Consider the following 21,288-nt stretch of genomic DNA (forward strand, 5'->3'; position numbering starts at 1 on the left):
TATGTTTGATTGTTAATAGACGTTTTGCATATTACGCTGCCATTTTGGGGTCAGAGGTCAAGTGGTTAAACTTTTGTAAACAAAACATGGCGGCGCCTACAGCCCTCACAGTTTTCCGTCGTTGAACGCCGTCATTTTGAGAATGTTTTTGTGAAAATCGAACAATATTATTAATGGTAAAATTACTCAGATATTATATTCTACATATTGTGTCGTTTGCAGCTGAAATACTACAATCTAATTACTAGAAACATCAAAGTTTAATACCGCGGCATATTCCAATTCCTGTGAAATGTTTACAAACGCACACGGGAAAAGTTAACGAAACGTCAACGAACTGAATGTTCCTGGTATTGTATTTATTCATATCATCAGCATCACATTTGTGAAAATTATAATATATATACATGCTAATATCGTTGTAAAGAATACAAATAGAAAGTGTCCAGATCCATCAGTAGCAAATTTACCAACAATGCTAAAATATGGCGTTGGTCCTCGCATCCTTTATTCAAACATATCACCAGCAGCTGTATATCTATAATTAGAGGATGATACTTCGTCTGCAATTGACCCCACAGGCACAGGTATAAGCTTAGGTTTTACTAAAGTAAATATTTCAATAAACAAATTTCACATTTCTGCGTCCCCTAAATGCCACACACATATGCTATATAGTAGCCAGAATTCCCCTGCAATGCATTTAATGATCAGTTGCCAACAAATTAAATTTACCAATGGTTATTCATGTGTAACCCTGGTAAATACTAACCGCAATATATTGCTCGGCTAGAGAGATCTTCTCTTTAGCTCAATCGGTTGAGCGTAAGACTAGTAAGCCAGAGGTCCCAGGTTCGATCCCTAGCAGAGGCAGTGATTTAAATTTAATTTATCATGTGCTCTGTTACACATGTATTTCATGGAGGTACACCTCCAAGGGGCATAAACATCCTGAGCGGTGTCCTACAAACTTGCATTACCTTCTTTGAAATATCTCTTGAATTTGAAAAAAAACAACAAACAAAAACAAATAAACAGAAACAAAAGCATGCATTTTGTCTCATTTGTACCCTTCTTATCCACTCCCAACTGATCTCTTGATCCACAACTTTTACGTCACATATTATATAACATTTAAGTCATTGTTTATATTCCTTGTTAAATAAGAATATAGAATATATCTAAATACATGATAATGAAGTTTATGACAGTGATCAATATAATTTACAACTGATACTGAACTAAAAAGTTGTTATCAACAGTTTCTGATATGCTGTTATCACATAGGCCTCATATTTAAACTGTTTAAAACAGTGATTGGTTGAAATACATTGGTCCTCCAGGTGTGATCAGAGTAAATGTCTCTGGTGTGATGAAACATACTGGTACATTTGTTTAAGTCTATTTCATGTCACTTAGAACTTAATGTAACTACATTTGTATGACCAGTACAACATCCAGACTTGGGTGGCGGGGTGGCATAGTGGTAGTACACTTGCATTTCACCAAAGTGGTCAGGGGTTCGATTCCCAATTGGATGTGAAGATGTATGGGATCGCCTGCCCTACCACATGGGGTTTTCTCCAGGTGCTGCTTTCTCCCACAGTAGAACCCCTTGCATGCTTCCAATGGGACCAACACGAGCAATTAATATAAGTTGGTATATCTTGTTTTGCAATTATTGTAACATGAATAAAGTTCACGTTTTTCAATATCAAGACATTCAGACTTCAAGCATAGGGATGTTTATTACATTTTTCCCAGTGAAATATCAAAAATTATTCATTCTATAAAAGTGATGTTTTTCACTAGTGAAAACTATCATATTATTCACTAGTGAAAAATATCACTTTTGCTGATTTGACCAATCAAATTAATGATTAGAAAATATCAAAGTAATTGACCAATCAGAAAGCCTGACATATATGTCAGCACCTGGACAGGGGGAACTACTTTTTTTGTTTACAAATTATCGCTGTAGGCCTAGTTAGCATACGGGGTAGGTTTTTCGTTGATAAAAAATGTAATAAACAGAATATCTAACAGTGTCTTCAGTAATACCAAATATATTTCACTCGTGCGGCTAACATTTTGATATTTTTCACTCGTGCTGCGCACTCGTGAAAAATATCAAAATATTAGCCCCACTCGTGAAATATATTTGGTATTACTGAAGATACTGTTAAATATCCTCTATATCATCAAACTTACCATATTCATGGCTGGTATATGGATATGTTCCCCATGATAACAACAAATTAAAATGTAGAAAAGCTATATATTTATCAATATCTAACATAATTATTTGACAAAGCAATTAAATATAGAGCAGACGGAAAATATATTCAAGTGTTGCAAAGGAGGAAGCAGACATTCGACAATGACACAGGTGTAGCATTGTTAAAGTAAAGCTCATAGTTAAGTGAACTGCAGATCACTACCATTATGGTGAAGTGAACCCCATATGGTGAAATGAAATTGCCTTATATTTTGTTTTCAACTAATTTTTCTTTCCTTATTTTTATTCACTTTATTATTTTCTTCCACAAATGATATGAAAAGTATGGATCAGGATTTATGGTGGGGCACAGGGATTCACTTAACCATTGTAGTAATGTAAAACATGTTTACTTTTTCTTACTTCATGGGCCTCTTGTTTCACCTTACTAACTTTTTCACCAATCCATAATCTAAAAATTGGTGAAAAAATTATTAGTGAAAAAAATAGAAAAATGCTTCACTTTACCAATAACGCCTCACCTTAAATTGCCTGGCCCTGGACGTATTTTTTGTTGTTTTTGTGTTTATCAAAGGAATGAATCATATACATGTGTGATCTAGAAAATAGTTGGTGAAAAAAAAAGTTAATTTGTAAGGAAATACAGTAGACAGGAAAGAAAGGAAAACTATGCCACAAAATTGATGCAAAGTTGATGATAACCAGATGGAATTCAATTTTGACAAATTATAGATTTTAATCCTGGTTTGGCTTCTGGTAAGGGATTTGTTAGCTACAGCTTGCTTCATTTATTGCCCTGTGAACAGCAAGGGTCATTTTAAGGTGGAGTATCCTTGTTGTAGTTGGTGACTACCTCCTTGTTGTAGTTGGCAACTACCTTAATGAACATACAGGAGGCCTGTCGCATGCCATCAAGAGCTGTTATAGGGTGAAATGTCTTGCCCAATGGCACAACCATGACAGCCCAGACCAGACTTTTGAGCATCTAATGATTATAACTACATTATGTTGCACTTGATACAGTGATTATACCTACATCTTTGTTCCACATACAAGATTTTCAATTACCAGGTATATATCTTTCTCTTCATGCAATGCCACATTAGTTTACATGTTGATGAAACAAATTACAATACAACTGTTATAGAACACATGTCAGTCTCAATATCATTAATCAATCAAATGTATATCATTGATGATTAAAAACATGTCGAAAAATTATGAATTTGTGGTTCAATAGTACTTTGATATTAGGGTATAAATTGAGTTCTTTCATAAACTAGATTTTACATGTGTATTCTAATTAATTACAATGGCTTGGTCAATATTATATTCCATCTTCATTTTCATCATTTGCATAAAATTATCTCTGTCACTGAGCAGAAACAAATTATCCATATTGGGAGTATTTAGAAAAAAAGAGACATTAAAGAAATAAAGTGATATAATCTACAGATGTACCTGAATATGTATATTATGGTTTTGGGGAATAAAGGACATTGCTTTTATGGAACATTCCTTTCAAACAAGCACAACAGGAAAGGAAAAATACAACTAGACATGGACTTGAACTCATAATCAGGACCTCTGAACTTGAGCTAAATGATGCCAGCATTGAAGATTTCAAGATCACATTGGTCATTCAGACGTGTGTAACAAAAAGTCAAATAAACTGGTATTCAGCAAGTTTTACACCAGTCTTACTAGGATAATGTACAGGATAATTTGGAATGTATAATATTGTCAAATTTGGCATACTGATCCAAGCTTACAAATAAATAAATAATGGTATTGTTGCATGTTAATACCTTAGAATACATTGAAGGGATAAATCATTTCATGACAAGCTATACCAGCCCTCTGTCATGTTAAACTTGATATACAAGATCTTAAAATATTTTTGCTATCTCTTTAATTTGAGAGTGCTCTTCAAGTTAAGAATTAGATTTAAAAAAATGAGTATGGTATGATAATGACAGGCTTTAAAAGGACAAAATATGTATCAATATAAATTACTGTTTTCGAATTCAACTTTATTAGCTCTATTATAATTACAAGTGTAATTTGATGGTGAATCATGAACAACAGAAATAACAAAAAATAATATATACATAGCCTATGGTTAACATTATATATTTAACCTCAGAATGCTAAATTAATACGGTAGTGAAAACCATGTGTTGGTAATCAGGTGGTCAACTGATAAATGTTTATGTAACAATAGTAATTTGTATCAATTTTCAATTTGGATATTTTGTTTCCAAAATGTTTAATTACCTCCCTGTATATATCCTTTACACATGTATTGAATGATCCAGTGTGATGAATTATGTTCACACCTCCAGTTTCAATTTCCAGTTTTGGCACGAGCTTGACTTGTCCGTGGGGTGACCCCTTATTAGCCTAGGAATTTCATTGGTCAGTCCTATTGGGTGCCTTTTCTCTTGTTATTTCTTTGTAGCTTGGGTCACTCCATTTTAGAATCCTGAGGTGTCAGGATGTACTGATATTTGGTCAGAAATCTTCAAAAACAGAAATGCAGAATGACGAAGATGTAGACGTCCGCGAGGCAACTCAGGAGATAGCCGCGCTTCGAAAGCAGATTAGATTTGAAAAGAAGCGACGCGCGCTAGAGGCCAAACAACGAGAAATTGCTCAATTGAAAAAGGAGTTTGCTAACATTCGCGTCACTCGAGGGTCGCGTTCGGGGATCCGGAACAGAGCAACGACCGTGACGAACCGAAGAAAGGTCCCACACCCAAGAGAGACAGTAAAAGACAAAAAGGCCGTGCTAAAAAGACAGTTAAAGGTATGGAAGTGTCAATCGATACTGATTTAAAAAAAAAATGAGAGAGTCTAGTGGGGTAGCCAAAAGGTCGCAAACAAGGTTGAGTGGGTTGAGGTTAGTTGGTGAGTCCTTGTCGTCATGTTCCAACGAATCTGATAGTGATGGATCGAGCTATGTGGAGTCAAAAAAGCAGAACATGTCTAAGCGTTCAGGAATAAAAAGAAAATCTAGTGATGCCGTGTCCTTCCCTCAGAAATGCCCCCACCATTTTTTACAGTTTGAGTACGTAAACCAAAACATACAATTCAACGATTTATCATTTAAACTATTTGTAGCGGGGGAGTTGGAAATGATTGGTTTGATTTATTTTGCTTAACGTCCTATTAACAGCTAAGGTCATTTAAGGACGGCCTCCCGTGCGTGCAACATGCATGTGTGTGGTGAGTGCGTATGTGTGTTTTGGGAGGCTGCAGTATGTTCGTGTTAAGTCTCCTTGTGATAGGCCGGAACTTTTGCCGATTTATGGTGCTACCTCACTGGAGCATACTGCCGAAGACACCCAGCAGCACACCCCACCCGGTCACATTATACTGACAACGGGCGAACCAGTAGTCCCACTCCTTTTATGTTGAGCGCTAAGCAGGAGTAGCAACTACCACTTTTAAAGACTCTGGTATGTCTCGGCTAGGGGACAGAACCCAAAGCCTTCCTCACAGGGGCGAACGCTCAACTAAAGGCCAAAAGTGAGGCAGTGTCAAGGGAGACGTTAGGAAGAAGAAAGTTGTTAAGAAAGAAGAGAAAAGATAAGATCCCAAATTTAGTCGCCTCTTACGATCATGCAATGGGGGCAGCAGGTACAATTCTTACGCCCTACCTGCAGGGCAACTCCAGTGCTAAAATTTCGGTTAATGAGAGGGAGGGAAGAACAGGGTTTCTGAAACGTATCGTTTACTATTCCAATATATACTGAAACGAAAAAGAAACGCAACATGGAAAATTGTGATTGATTTTGTATTAAATATACATATCTGTATAAAAATCGCGGAAATAAACATGCACCCTGCCTAACACCCATACCAATCTTCAAAATCACCCAAGTGTGACTAGAGACCTATGCACTTCCGGCGCGGTAAAAACATCAAAAACCGTGCCTGTACAAACATATGCGTTCTTTTTTCATTCAAACCAGTATCAATTCATCACTAACATTGAGCCACATCATCGCCAATACTTTTGCAAACAATAATTCCTTTTACAATTATGCCACGGTTATCAAAGGTTGATAGAGGACGTGCTATAGCGATGCTTCTGGCAGGGAACACGCAACTTCACGTCGCTCGACAATTCAGAGTTCACAAATCGACTATTAGTCGATTAGTTTCACGTCTTAACGCAACAGGAAGAGTCGATGACCAGCCGAGATCAGGAATTCCACGCGTAACGTCGCGACGTCAAGACCGGGTTCTTAGGTTGGCACACCTGCGTAACAGGAGATTAACGGCCGCTGAAACGGCAAGGAATACGATTGGTAATCATAACCGTCGAATTCATCCCCAAACAGTGATCAACAGACTGCGTGAGGCTAATTTGCGTGCAAGGCGACAGTACGTTGGTTTACCACTAACACCGCAACGTCGAGCACGTCGTATGCAATGGGCAACGGCACATATGCCCAGACGTTTTCCTATAAGACGTTGGAGGTCTATGCTCTTCACCGATGAATCTCGATTCACGTTATTTCGAGCAGATGGCCGTCAACGTGTGTACCGGCGTCGAGGCGAACGTTTTGCTGACGCCTGTGTTTTGGAACACGACCGATTTGGGGGTGGATCAGTTATGGTTTGGGCGGGAATCTCCCATGGTTTGAAGACGCCTTTGGTGATAGTCAATGGGAATTTAACGGCCGTACGCTATCGGGATGAGATCCTTAGGCCCCATGTTGTGCCATTTGTTAGGCAGCATCATCTAACCTTTCAGCAAGATAACGCGAGACCACACGTTGCAAGAGTCTGTAGAGACTTTCTTGCGACACAGAACATTGTTCCTATAGATTGGCCTCCATATAGCCCCGACCTGTCCCCAATCGAGCATTTGTGGGATGAATTAGACAGAAGAATTCGAAATCGCCGTAACCCCCCAAATACCCTCCCTCAGTTAGCAAATGCACTCGTCCAAGAATGGAATAACATTCCAATACGGAAAGTCAATGCCCTGATGAACTCAATGCAACAAAGAATTAGAGATGTGATAACTGTTCGAGGAGGACACACACGATATTAGGGCACGGTTTCAAAACTGCTGCCATTTCAACTTGGATTCACGTAGGGTACTACCAATCATGACCTTCTAGCAAAGTGACCTGTTCTTAAAAATCTCTAAACATTTAAAGGATGTTACATCAATATTCAATATTAACTATTACATATGAAATTTAAACATAATGCTCACAAGTATTATTTTATTAAACCTACAATTTGAAGTTGCGTTTCTTTTTCGTTTCAGTATATATTAATGGAAAGCTCTTTTGTCACTTTATGCTGCTTGGTTACGGAAAATTGAAATATGGGAAAAGGATTGGACAGACAATCCTGCTAGTATTGAGGTACCTATCTTGGCCAGGCATGTCCTAGTTAAACAAAAAAAAAACTACCTCTCGGGGGCAAGGGTCCTCGGATAAGCCCTCAGTCTGGTTCTGCTCAGCCTATCAGAGAAACAATTACTCTGAATAAGGGGATCATGAGGGGGAAGTCATGGGAGTTCGTCGACATGTGGTGCACATCTGTGCCTCATGTTGGAGGAAGGAGAAGGTTAAAAGACCACACCAGGAATCTTCTCAAGAGTGTCCACATCACATCTGACTAGGCCCAGGGGGTAGGAAATCCCAATCTAGTCTTGTACATCAGGTGTTAAATAATCAGGTAGCTGAGGTTGATCTCTTTCTCCCTAAATTTGTAGATAATGAGGAGCTCATAAAGAAGCCAGGTACAGTAAAACAGGAGTCTAACGGAAATATAATTGAGCAGCATCGCCTAATCCAGGAGTCAGGTAAGTGCAATTTTGAAGGCTGTCGGTTTCCTGCTAAATCTGCTCTGAATATAGACTATTTTAGAGCCATGTTAACTAACTACAAGGACCGTGAAATTTGTGATCTGTTAGAATTTGGATTCCCGTTAGGTTTTAGGAAGATCTTGTTACTCCGGTAAGTATTAAACAAACAGAGCGAATTGAACCGGTTTGTACCAATCAGTTTGAATTTGAACCTCAGGAATTCGTAGCAAATCATAAGGGGCCCAAAGTACTATACCCAAAGCAGATGGATGAGTATTTGGAAAGGGAATTAGAGGCGGAGGCAGTTATAGGTCCTTTTGATATTAATCCACTTAGGACCCCCATTAAGCTGTCTCCTTTAAATTCTGTACCTAAAAGAGATTCTGAAGAAAGAAGGGTGATACTTGATCTCAGTCTCCCCAAGGGTAAGTCCCAGTGAATTCCCACATTCCAAAGGATTCTTATTTAGGTAAGCCCATCAATCTCACTTATCCTAGAGTGGATGATCTAGTGGATCTGATCAAAGATAAAGGTAAGGGTTGTCACGTGTTCAAAAGAGACCTTAAACGTGCATACAGGCCAATTCCTATAGATCCCGGAGATATCCACCTAGTGGGTTACATGTGGAGTGGAAAAATATATCTTGATAGGGTGTTATCCATGGGCCTTAGATCGGCTGCCTACATTTGTCAGAGAGTTACCTCGACAGTGTCCTTCATTTGTCTCCAGGCAGGATATTTCATCTTAAATTACTTAGATGATTTCGCAGGTGCGGAGACACAGGCTAAAAGCCAGAACGCCTTTGGATTTTTAGGGGCAGTTCTGCAGAATGGTGGTCTAGTTGAATCCCAGTCAAAAGCTGTTCCTCCTTCTACTAGGATGGTATTTCTAGGAGTTCTCTTTGACACAGAGTCTCTGACTTTAGAGGTACCTCCTTTTAGACTACAGGAAATAACAGACCTTGTAGTGGTATGGTTAGAAAAAGACGAGGCCACCTTACAACAATTGCAGTCACTGCTAGGTTAGTTGATGTTTGTAGCGAGTTGTGTTAGACAGAGTCGTATTTTCATAAGTAGACTCCTTAACTGGCTCCGTGATAGTACAGGATCTGAAGCATCTCTCATAGTACCTTTAGCAGTTAGGAAAGACTTCCTCTGGTGGAAGGAATTTCTATCTTTATACAATGGGGTATCCATGATGAGTTTAGAGGAATGGTCTGCGCCAGATGGTGAGTTTTCATCAGATGCTTGTTTATCAGGCTGTGGTGGTTTTTGCAAAGGGCAAACTTTTCATGTTGTCTTCCCAGAGTTCACCCGTGTACAGGACCTCAGTATAAATTTCTAGAACTACTAACCATAGTGGTAAGTGTCAAGTTAAGGGGGGCTATGTTCAGGGGTAAACAGATTGTAATCAACTGTGACAACAGTGCTTCGGTGGCAGTTATAAACTCGGGTAAATCTAGGGTTGCTTACGTGAAATATGTTTTCATGCTGCCATCCACGAGTTTGAGCTGAGAGCCCGACATATTGAAGGTGAGCTAAACAGAATTCCGGATCATTTGTCGAGATGGCATTTGGATCCCTCACATGAAAACATGTTTCATGAGCTAACCAGAGGGATGGAAGTCACATTTCACCCGATAGAAGAGGAGATCTTCAAATTCTCCCATAGGTGGTAGTGCATAGATGTACACCTGACACTGATTATTCACAGGTCAGGCAGTTTAAAGTTAACCTAGCCTTAAGAGGTGTAGCCCGTCTCAACCCACACTGCCCCCATAGAGCCTCCCCCATCACTCCGCGAATCTTGCTAGAATTTGCAAAAATTATCAACTTCTCTGATCCTTTACAAGCAACCTTGTGGTGCAGTTTTTCGTTGTCCTTTTATGTAATGATTAGAAAATCCAACATCGTCGCCTCCAGTGGGGGTTTCAAACCAGAGCAAATTTTATTGAGGCTGGATATCTCAGTGCAGGGTGATATGTTAATGGTCCAAAACCAACCAATTTGGTAAAAGAAAGCATGTCATCCCTTTAATCAGAATTCCCTCCTCCAAATTATGCCCAGTTCTCGCCTTTCACAATATGTGTGACCTAGTTCCAGCCCCTCCTGGGGCCCCAGCCTTTTCCATGCCCGGGACTCGATCCAAACCTATCTCGTATTCCTGTTTCCAATTTTGTTTTAAATTTTTGATTGTCCAGACAGGCAGGGACCCAGCCCTTTTCTCTTCCCACAGTTTTCGGAGGGGAGGGGCCACTTGGGCCTTCCAATCCAATGTTCCAGGGGAACTCATACAACTACAAGGGGATTGGGCCAGTGATGCCTATAAGATTTATTTAGATCATTCCCTAGAGCAGAAAATGCAAGTGGCTAACTTTGTAAAAAAAAATCCATCATCGCCTTTCAAGCTGCTTTTTACAAATAATCATTTGGTCATCTTTTTTGTGGCCGAAGGCTTGGTGGTTTAATATATAATTTAGAGAACTTTTGCTTATCTATTGTATGTAATATTAGTATTTGGTGCTATTTGTGCGAGAGTGGAAACTTGTATAGTATGTTTAATGTGCTTAATTAATATAACACATTTAATTTATTGATTGTCTGCCTTATAGTATAGGGCTCATATGTAAATTAAATTATTCTCATATTTGTAGCCCTTTCACCCTGTTCAGAATTTATAGCGATTTATCATGAATGGATTTTAATGTGACTCTATATTTCGATCTGGGGTGAAAGGGCTTTTTGTATTGTATTATTTAGTTTCATTAAATGCCAAAACTAAAATTTCTGTCTTGTCTTATATATAAGGGAGATAATTAGACATGAAATTGAATGATGAAGACCAACTGAAGATTCTGTACATGCTGCATGTCAGTCCAGTGTACCTAGGCCTGTCAGGTTACGTTCGCTTTTGTATTCTTAAAAATGACACACGTTTTAATAATAACATATTGGTTTAAGTTTCTTGCTTGAAATCGATTATATAGTTTTCCCCCATAAAGCTGCCAGCTACATAATCTATACCTATCGGAACTGGACAGCTCAAACCTAACAAACGGCTGATATAGGACCCATATTATACATTTTGTACATTCATTGTTAAAATAAACAGGTGACATTGGAAAAAGATGTTAGCATGAGTATCTCTGATGACAAACAGCAAGATTTAGGCATGTACAACTTACTGTCTTTTTTTTCTAAACGGAGAAAACACTGCTAAAACTTTCACCTCCGTAGTGTTCCAGTGTTGTTGCGGGGAAAAGTTTAACTGCTTGACCTTTGACCTGCAGTAAATGACCCTGGATCAAAGATGGCGGAGGGGAATTATGCAAACCTCTATGTATCCCTCACTCGACATTCTACAGAGATCGATCAAGTGGTCTAGTCATGCCATCTGCTGAGGAACACTTTTCAGTTACAATATTTTCATGGAAACACGACAATGAAAAAAGGTTCATTCCTTTTAGTGGATGCTTAAAAGTAATTACTCATTTTATAGCCAGAATGTGATCTTGACTATGTAATTGGCAAGTTTTTATTCATTCATGGAGCCATGTTGATCCAGTGTTTAGGTCCGTCCGAAATCCAAGATTGCCGCCATCTTTAAAACACATTTTAAACTTCTTCTGAAGTTCTACCATTGCTGTTGTGCTGAAACTTGCCAGAAATGATCCTGAGATGATCCAGACTAAGTGTTGTTATTTTTCGGGCCGATCCGAAATCCAAGATGGCCGCCATCTTGAAAACACATTTTAAACTTCTTCTCCAGTTTCATTGGTTCCAATGAACTTGAATATGCCAGAAATGGTCCTGAGATAATCTGGACCAAGTGTTGTTATTTTTCGAGCCGAACTGAAATCCATGATGGCCGCCATCTTGAAAATCACATTTTAAACTTCTTCTCCAGTTCCACCAGTGCTATTGAGCTGAAACTTGCCAAAAATGATCCTGAGTTGATCCAGACCAAGTTTTGTTATTTCTCGGGCAGATCCGAAATCCAAGATGGCTGCCATATTGAAAAACACATTATAAACTTCTTCTCTGGTGCCATTGAAATGAAAATTGGTGAGGATATTAAGAAAGGGGAGCCAACAAAGTGTTGTTATTTTTCTACCTCGTAAAAACTTTGACATGGCAGCCACGACGGCCATTTTGTAACATGATTGCGCAATCATGGTTTTCCTGATCAACAACTATTTCAATCTTCTTCTCAAGTTCCAATAGAGGGATTCAGCACTAACTTACCTGAGATGACCCTGAGATGGTCTTGACCAAGTGTTGTTATTTTTCGGATCAGTCTGAAATCCAAGATGGGCGCCATGGCCACTATCTTGAAAAACACATTTTAAACTTCTTCTCCAGTTCCACTGGTGCCATTGAACTGAAAATTGGTGAGGATATTAAGAAAGGGGAAGCCAATAAAGTGTTGTTATTTTTCGGCCTCGTAAAAACGTTGACATGGCAGCAAAGGTGGCCATTTTGTAAAATGATTGCGCAATCATAGTTTTTTTACTGAACAACACCTATTTCAAACTTCTTCTCAAGTTCCAACAGTTGGATTCAGTACTAACTTACCTGGAATGACCCTGAGATGATCCTGACCATGTGTTGTTATTTTTCGGGTCGGTTTGAAATCCAAGATGGACGCCATCTTGAAAAACTTTGACATGGCAGCTACGGCGGCCATTTTGGAACTGTTGTTCAAGTAATCCATGATTGCGCAATCATGTTACTAACATGATTGCGCAATCATGGATTACTTGAACAACACCTATTTCAAATTTCTTCTCAAGTTCCACCAGTGGGATTCAGCTCTAACTTACCTGAAATGATCCTGACGATGGTCCTTACCAAGTGTTGTTTATATTCTGCTTGGTCCAATATCCACAATGGTCCCCATGGCCAACAGTGCCACTATACTTGCTACTGACTATGTATACTACAATAGTACAAGGGTCTTTAGAGTCAGATGACCGTTAAGGCCCTTGGGCTTCTTGTTAAACATATCTCATTTGCTATAGATATCTTAATGCATATAAGATAACTTTTTTTCGGTCTCTCATTTCTGATATCTTATTTTTCAATAAGTATGAAACACGTTTAACAATTCTATGATACATTTATCTTTATTGGTCTAGTAAATGTATATCTATTGTCATTATTTCACTTCTGATTCTTAAATACCAGCACTTCTTTATGTTCATGACCAGCGAGGATTTCATGATCCTGATAGAAAAGTTGTAAATCAATGAATCCGTCCAGATCACATATTCCTCTATTTCTTTGTGATATATGTTATTTGAGATATTTTTATCTTTATAATATTAGTAAAAGTGCTTAAATGCCATTCAACACTATAAAGGTCATAAGGGCCAAAAAATGCCATTAAAAATACAATCATCTCTTGTGGAAATTATAAAAAAAAAATGTCCATCGTTCATCGACAATCATCTATAATTAGTATTAGTATAATTAATAGTATCTGTTCTGGTCAGCTGTTCGACGAGAACTTGACAAAGACAGAATCAAAGCAAGTTCGTTCCAATCGAAGACATTGTCAGCTTGATATGATAGAGTCATTATACCTGTATTGTCGTTCACCTTTCTTGGGTTTTTCTTTATTGCATGTATTAACATGTAACAGGGGGTCGTTCATGTAAATGGTACATGTACATATAAAATAAATAAATTAGCCTAGCAAGACGCGAGGACAATTAATTACTTGATTTTTCAAGACACAAGTTAATCCAAGTGTTTTAACCAGATCAGACTCTTTACACAGGAACTTGAATATGGTGTGATATTATTAAAGATGGAAAACCAAACGAATAAAGGATCTTCTGATACATTCTAGACATATCATACTACATAACAGCCTTTTAAATAATCAAAGGCCGACATATCTTTAGGTACGGTATATATCCTAGCTGTTACTTTCAAACCGTCAAACGTATTCGACCAATCAAGATATCTCTAAATCTATATATGGGTTTGCTCTGTTGAACAACTTTACGTTATGTCCGGTCGTCCACTACATACTGTAGTATAGGTTATAATACATGTCAACGGACACAGGTCACGTCAAATAGTTTTTATGGGTACAGGTTTACCTAATACAACTACACCTGCTTCCTGGTTCACGGGTCCCTGTGTCACTACAAAACGTCCTTTGTACCGCATACTTAAGTTATCGCTGACGGTAGAGCACCAAGAGTATTTTAGGTCGCTCTTGTGACCATATATATATACGCTACAAGTGGCCGCACATCCTGTTGTTAGACTCGAATGTAAGTATGTACTTAACAGCTTTTGCAGTAAAAGTGAAACCTAAATTAGTCACTCGATCTGTAAGATATATAATTATATATATATATATATTTAAAGTTAATCGATAACAAATTCACTTCCGGGTTGTGTCTATATGTACCTTTGAACTACATTTTGATAATATAAACGATATATGATAACTTCGAAGTCCTTTATGACAGCATCTACACGTATCGATTAACGCTATCATATTTATAAACCCTAACTTTATTCCTCGGTCCTGTTTTGTATATGTCCTTGTTTAACACAGGCCTCAGATTACACCGATGGTTGCCTTTTTCTGGTTAAACCAGTGATGCATAGACGAATACGGCCCACTTCCATTAGTATAACAAAAGCTAGGTAAGGATCGGGTAGGGAGTGTGTGTTAGCATTCCTCTCATTGTCGGCTGTTATCAGTATCACTGACTCGACAGTGTGTAAACACTGTTATACACACTTATACTCTGACTTTACATCATTGTCAATATTATATGATTAATTTTCAATAATAGGGTCTGGCATTATGATCATAAACGATGAATTTGAATGGTTTGAGTCCTTGTATATTTTAGTCACAGTCTAGCCTCTCACAACATTGAACTAGTGTAAGGAGTAAGTAATTACATGATCATAATTGTGATACATCTTTTTCTTTAACATAATCAAACGCAATCAAATTAGCTATGGATATCATCAGAATTTAAACACGTCATTTGTATTCTCAGACTCATTATTCTGTTCACAGAGTGACACAAAATATTGATATCACATTTGTTAGTCCGTTTACACTGTATGTATTTTAGACACCACGTTATATTGTGATGAGTTTCTGGCCATGTTGGCATTCTCGAAAACGAAAAATCAGGCCGGGCTGCGAAGATTTTAATTCTTTTGTTTCATCCTTTGTGGAGTCCAAATGGCCAGCAGAACAGAGTATAGATATTGGGAATAAGTTACATTCTATAAAGAGTACCATTCTGAATGCTGTCGGAAGACAGGAGGTCGATCTAATCTCGGTCTGCACCGTGATAAACGTTCTTTGCATCAAATAATGCCTTCCTCTTGTCGTGTCGATAATGCCCAATTCAACAAAGGTTTTGCAATTGAGGAAATAGCTTGTCCGATGGGGCTGATAGCTGTATAACCTCTCTTGTCTTTTCCGAACATGGTCGCCCAAACTATTGTGATACCACCTTATGTAGCTGTGCGTCAGATTCTCGTAAGCCGAGGCAGCGGATGACTTTCAAGCCAGCGAGGTAACTCTGATATGTACGCTGACCTGTAGTGAAATGTTACCCGTGTCTCGCGTCAATGTGAAGCCTAGGGCAGTGTAGTCCTCTATAGTAACTTTAGAGCAAACAGTTGAGGTTTGGAGCGTTAGTCCGTATTTATCGGTTCATCACAGACATGTAGATCAATGCTGATGGAGCGTCCAATGCCAGAATCACTAACAGTTCAATGGGGATTTTGGAGGGGATCATGAATGGAGCGCAATGCTTCGAACAAAGCACTTCCAGATCGTGTATCACAATCTGTCTATTTAGGTTTGTCCTTGCTTCTACATCCAATAACGCGATGATGTTTGCGATGGCAATGCCAACACGTATGTCCATATGCATCTTCGCTAGCCAAGGCTTCTGATTACGTTACACTTGGAGTGTAATTCGTGGAGTGTAACGTAATCAGAAGCCTTGGTTAGCGAAGATGGTCCATATGCTGTATATTCCCTTTGATCTATGCGAGCAGGGGCAGATTTGTCATGGCCTTTCTCCCGCAATATGGACATTACTCTGCTTTGTAGGAGGTGTCCTTGGGGCATAGGTTCACTTATTTGAGAAAGTGTCTTATACCACTGTGACCAACATTGTGATCTTTGACCTACATAAAAGAAAATATTTGTCCAGGCTCTATCTCCTGCACTTCATCACTGTCATCCACTTGAACTGGACTTCGGGTATTGGTTCACGTACGAAGTTGGTGCGTCATGTGTACAAATAATTACTTTGACCTACATTTTCACATTTGACCTACATCTAAGGACAGCTTTATTCGGGCCTGAACTGCAGTATTTGTCACGGTTCATTTGCGTATCAACTTCAGATATTGCTTACTAAAATTTGTGACATGACTGAATTCATTCACATTTATAAATACAATTACAGAACTATTATATACCATGGTTTTGTCAAAAAAATATTTCTAGAACTAATAACACAAATTTACATACATTCTTGCCGTATAATATCACATTCGGTGGATGATTGTAATTTGCCGACATGTGTTTGATGTGCCAGTATAAATTTATAGTATAGACAGGAACACGTGTATACCTATTACAGGTTCAATGAGATATAACCAATTATTATCCTTTCCATGTCTACTTATATTTACAATATTTCATTGATAGAATTCTGGCGGAGGGACACCAATTCATGGATATGAGTTGTACGTCACATCCGGGGACAGCTCGTGATGTAGTCTGCCATGGCTGTAGTCGAGTCATTTGTCAGAAATGTGTAGCAGAAAACCATGCATGTTCAAATCCAAACAAAGAGGAAAGGTATGTTCATATCCCGACAGAGTAGTTTGTTGACTCTTCATGTATGTGTGCAAATGTAATGCGAACATTGTAAAATATGAAACTTCAAAACAATTATATGGATGCCTTCTGTATTTTATATATCAGAATGGGAACCTTCGGCACTTTCCGTTAATCGTAAGAGGCGACTAGATTTGGGATATTATCTGTTCTCGTCTGTCGAGCACTGTCTCCCTTGAGACTCTCATTTTTGGCCTTCTGAAAAGCGTTCGCCCCTATGAGGAAGGTTTGTGTTGTGTCCCCTGTCCGTGACAAACTACATTCCATAGAAATGGTAGTTGATATTCCTGCTTAGCGCTCAGCACGTTTGGGACGACTGGTTCGCCCGTTGTCAGTATAATGTGACCTGTGTTCTGCTTGGTTTCTTCGGCAATATGCTTCATTGATGAAGCGCTATAAAACCGGCATCAATTCCACGCTATCACAACGAGACAACGACGGACACCAGCCTCCCAAATCACAGACTTATTCACCACACGCATGCATTTCGCACACAGGGGAGGTCGTCCTTAAATCATAGCTGTTGATAGGATGTTGAACAACACAAAACCAAAACCATAATCGTTTATCGTCTAAGGAAAGTGCCGAGGGTTCCTGATCGATTGTTATATAGCCTCGATATTAAAACATTGTTACTATAAAAGCAATATCAGCATCGGTTTATATCCCGAGCTTTAGTTCACCACGTGTATATTTATAAAACAATCTGTTCTGGACCGATGCTTAAATTCGTATAATATAGTCGAGAGAAAAAATGGCATATTAAGGTCGATTAAAATAAGCTTTTAAGATTTGTGAGGCCATCATTTTTCTCAAAGTCATAATTGACGCTGTTATTATATAAATAAAGCAAAAAAAAAAGAAACTAATTTAATGTTAAAAACCATTCATTTGGTATTATTTACCAGGACAATACTGCTCAGACTTCTCTTGTTCTTTTCCCCTTAGATTTGAAAAGCTGTCTACTTCTTCCCTAGCCAAATGCATCGATGTACTTGTCACACATGTCAAGAAACTCGCGCCACGTGTTGATGACGTCATCCAACAGCGCAAACAGGAAGAGGAATTTTTTCACATGTCAGGTAAACAAGTATCTCAAAGCATCGATGCCATTGGAATCTTGTTCGAAACTGCAACAATGAAAATGAAAGACTCGCTTCAGGAACTGAGAAGGGATGTCTCTAGCAGGTCAGCACACACGTGTTCTCAACATGCATTGCAATTAAAGAGGGAAATGGAATGCGATATTTCTTGTTATACACAGCTGTCAAAATGCCATGGACAATCTGATGTAGCGGAACTTTTAAAGAAACTCGACACGTTCAGGAAAAATTGTTGTAAGTACGAGGCAGCTCTACCGGATCTTCTGCTTGCGGAGGAATCTAACACACTGCATCTCTTAGCTGGGGAAGAGTTTGTCACAATGTGTCGATCACTGATTGGTTGTGATGATTCTCTGAATATAACATCTCATAGGGGGATTGCAACCAGGGAACTGAAATTCGGCGATAAAGGAAGTCACATCTACTTTGGAATTCAGGTTGATGAACTTGAAAATACCAATTTAGTACCGATTTGTGAGATACGCGCAAAATCAGGGAATTCCTGGAAAAATGAAATGTGTTCCTTCAGTGATGTAGCTTTGATTTCAAATACTGTGCTTGTAGTTGATCGACAAAGATTAAAGGTCAAGAGATTCAATCTTGAGGGTGAAATGATTGATTGGGTGCGCATCACTGGTCCACATGGTTTGGCTGTTTTACGGGGAACTGATGACGTTATTGTGACTCAACCTACCGACAAATCTCTCACACGTGTCAGTACCACGACCGGTTTAAAAATTAACAGGACGGCACGCGTAGAATTCCCTTACTACGTCATCAGAGAGGTGGACGAAACATGCTTGGTTGCATCCACCATCGCCGCCCCAGCAGATATGATTTCACTCAGCTCTGATCAAGACAAATCCGCTCTTGCCATGAACACTCGTATCCATTTGATACAACATGATGGACAACTCCTACAGGTCTTACGTTTGACGGATCTTGACTACGAAAGGTTGCACGGTACTAATTTATTTCCAGATTTTGAATCCTTGACGATTCCTTCACAGGACCGGATTGTAATACGATTGACAGACATGGCCGGTAACAATTTTATCGCGTCTTTTGCGCGGAACGGAGAGCCTTTATGGTTATACAAGACAACTGGAACATCTCGTGGTCTGACCAGTAAGTCAGGGTTGCTGTACGTCTATATAGGTGACGCGGAAAGACAGCTTACAGTGCTGACATCTTCTGGAAAACCTATTAAAACGGCCAGCCTTGGAGACTACTCTGGTAGAGGAAACATCCTCCATGCCGGAGAGAGAGGGATAGCTTTGGTGGATTTCTCTAACACCATTCGAGTATTCTCTTATCCCTGATAACAGTAAACATGACATTTATGCTACTCATCATACTGTCTTTTCCATGCTTCCTGATTTAATTTTCGATTTTTCCCGAACTGTTGTTCCGAACGGTCTTGATCTTATCATTTTATGATTGAAGGGTGATGACTTGTGACTGATTGGACATGTACGTAGTTTCATTTGATGTTATACCTGGGCCAACTTAGCGCTACTAACAGCAAACTATAACACCAATATTAATATATAATAGACAAATACATTTACCATTCGTTTCCGTTTCTTTTGATTAAAAAGACACTCGCCATGAATGAGATACGATAAAAGGCATATTAGCAAAATGCATAAGTAGATACATGCATATGCAGTATGGTACTATATCTTGCATCAATATCCGTTGTAGAGAGTCCGGTTGTAACCTCCGAACGACATCCTAACTACTCGTACAATTACTCGTGATGTTTTGTAACCAGCTTTTAGCACACCTTTTTTGCTGTTTATCGTAATAAAGTTGAAACAAACAATTTGTAGATGAGTGCTTTTTTATTATCTATTTACTTTAAATGTTAATGCATTCAAATTTAAGATAAGAATTGGTTTATTATTCTTCAATCTAATTAAAATCAAGATGGTCATTCTCACTACGTTACATGAACATCTAACAACATCCCAATAGGGGTCACTGTTTTGATGACCTTTGATATATATATGTATGTCACTTGTAAGGCGAATTGTCTATTTGTCGATGAAATTAAAGCAAACCATTTCGTCATACCATGCATCTGAAGCAAACCATTTCGGCACAGCATGTATATAGCTACATGTATATGCTATGTATGACGAAATGACTTGCAACAAATTGACAGATAATGCATCCTATGCAATCTAATCATGTTAATTCTGACATATACAATTCACTTCCAAGTTTCTTGAAGTAGTCATTTGATTGGCTAATCAAGAAGGTCATCCTGACGTGACCCCTTATGGGATGTTGTTAGATATTCATGTTACGTAGTGAGAATGACCATCTAGATTTTAATTAGATTGATTATTCTTTAGCATTCTATTAACGGGCAAGGTCATTGAAGGACGGCCTGAATGTGAGATGTATGTATGAGGCGTTTTGGGTGGCTGTGGTATGTTCGTGTTTGTGATAGCGCAGAACTGATGCCGACATTATATTGCTACCTCACTGAAAACATACTACCCAAGATAAAATCGTAGATCCGAATGTTCGAACAGGATTGTTAGAAATTGTTCTGCTACTTCAGACACGGCGACGCTGTTATTTGGTTATGACTATATTACGCGATACGAGGGATCATATCAATATTTATGGTCCTTAAAGATGACCTCTCCTGCGTACGAGATACATGCATGTTATGAATGTTTTAAGTGGCTGCAGTGCTGTATAGTCGTGTTTGTCTCTTTGTGATAGTGCAAAACTGATACCGACTCTATAGTGCTACTTCAATGAAACATACTCACTAAGACACCCAGCAGGGCACCCATCTGGTTAAGTTAAACTGACAACTGGTGAACCAGTCTAGAATTCCCCGACGTAGAGGTCCTGGCATGTCTAGACCAGAGAACAGAGCCTTCCTCAGAGGAATGGACACTCGAGTAAAGAGAGTGTCAAGGAGACAATAGAGAGAAGAACGTTGTTTAGATAGAAGAGAAGAGATAAGTTCCCAAATTTAGTCGTCTCTGATGACCATGTAATGGGGGTAGCAGATACAATTTTTATCGGAGGATAGGCATTTATTTAACATAATGCCAGTATTTCGATGAAAATAGTCCAAAAAAGAACCATGTTTTTTGATCGTAGGGTAATCAACACAAAACAAAAAAAATTGGAACGTTGAATAAGTTCTTGTATGAATATTAATTATTTACCAC

General features: G+C 38.7%; 1 protein-coding gene across 1 annotated transcript; it reads left to right on the plus strand.

Annotated features, from left to right (window-relative positions):
- Window positions 1-14,099: 14,099 nt before the first annotated feature.
- LOC117333633 lies at window positions 14,100-19,919 on the plus strand. Its single transcript, XM_033893031.1, has 3 exons — window positions 14,100-14,361; window positions 16,791-16,943; window positions 17,931-19,919. The coding sequence occupies exons 2-3, from the start codon at window positions 16,816-16,818 to the stop codon at window positions 19,405-19,407; spliced, it is 1,605 nt and encodes a 534-aa protein (XP_033748922.1). The 5' UTR covers window positions 14,100-14,361; window positions 16,791-16,815; the 3' UTR covers window positions 19,408-19,919.
- Window positions 19,920-21,288: the final 1,369 nt, after the last annotated feature.

This window comes from Pecten maximus, chromosome 8 (genome assembly GCF_902652985.1).
Source record: "Pecten maximus chromosome 8, xPecMax1.1, whole genome shotgun sequence".
NCBI classification, from domain to species: domain Eukaryota; kingdom Metazoa; phylum Mollusca; class Bivalvia; order Pectinida; family Pectinidae; genus Pecten; species Pecten maximus.

What these genes read in the sequence shown, in the direction of transcription:
- LOC117333633 (XM_033893031.1), top strand. Translation starts at nt 16,816, where the DNA reads ATGGATATGAGTTGTACGTCACATCCGGGGACAGCTCGTGATGTAGTC. An exon ending in AATCCAAACAAAGAGGAAAG is followed by an intron (nt 16,944 to 17,930) that starts GTATGTTCATAT and finishes TTTTCCCCTTAG; the next exon opens with ATTTGAAAAGCTGTCTACTT.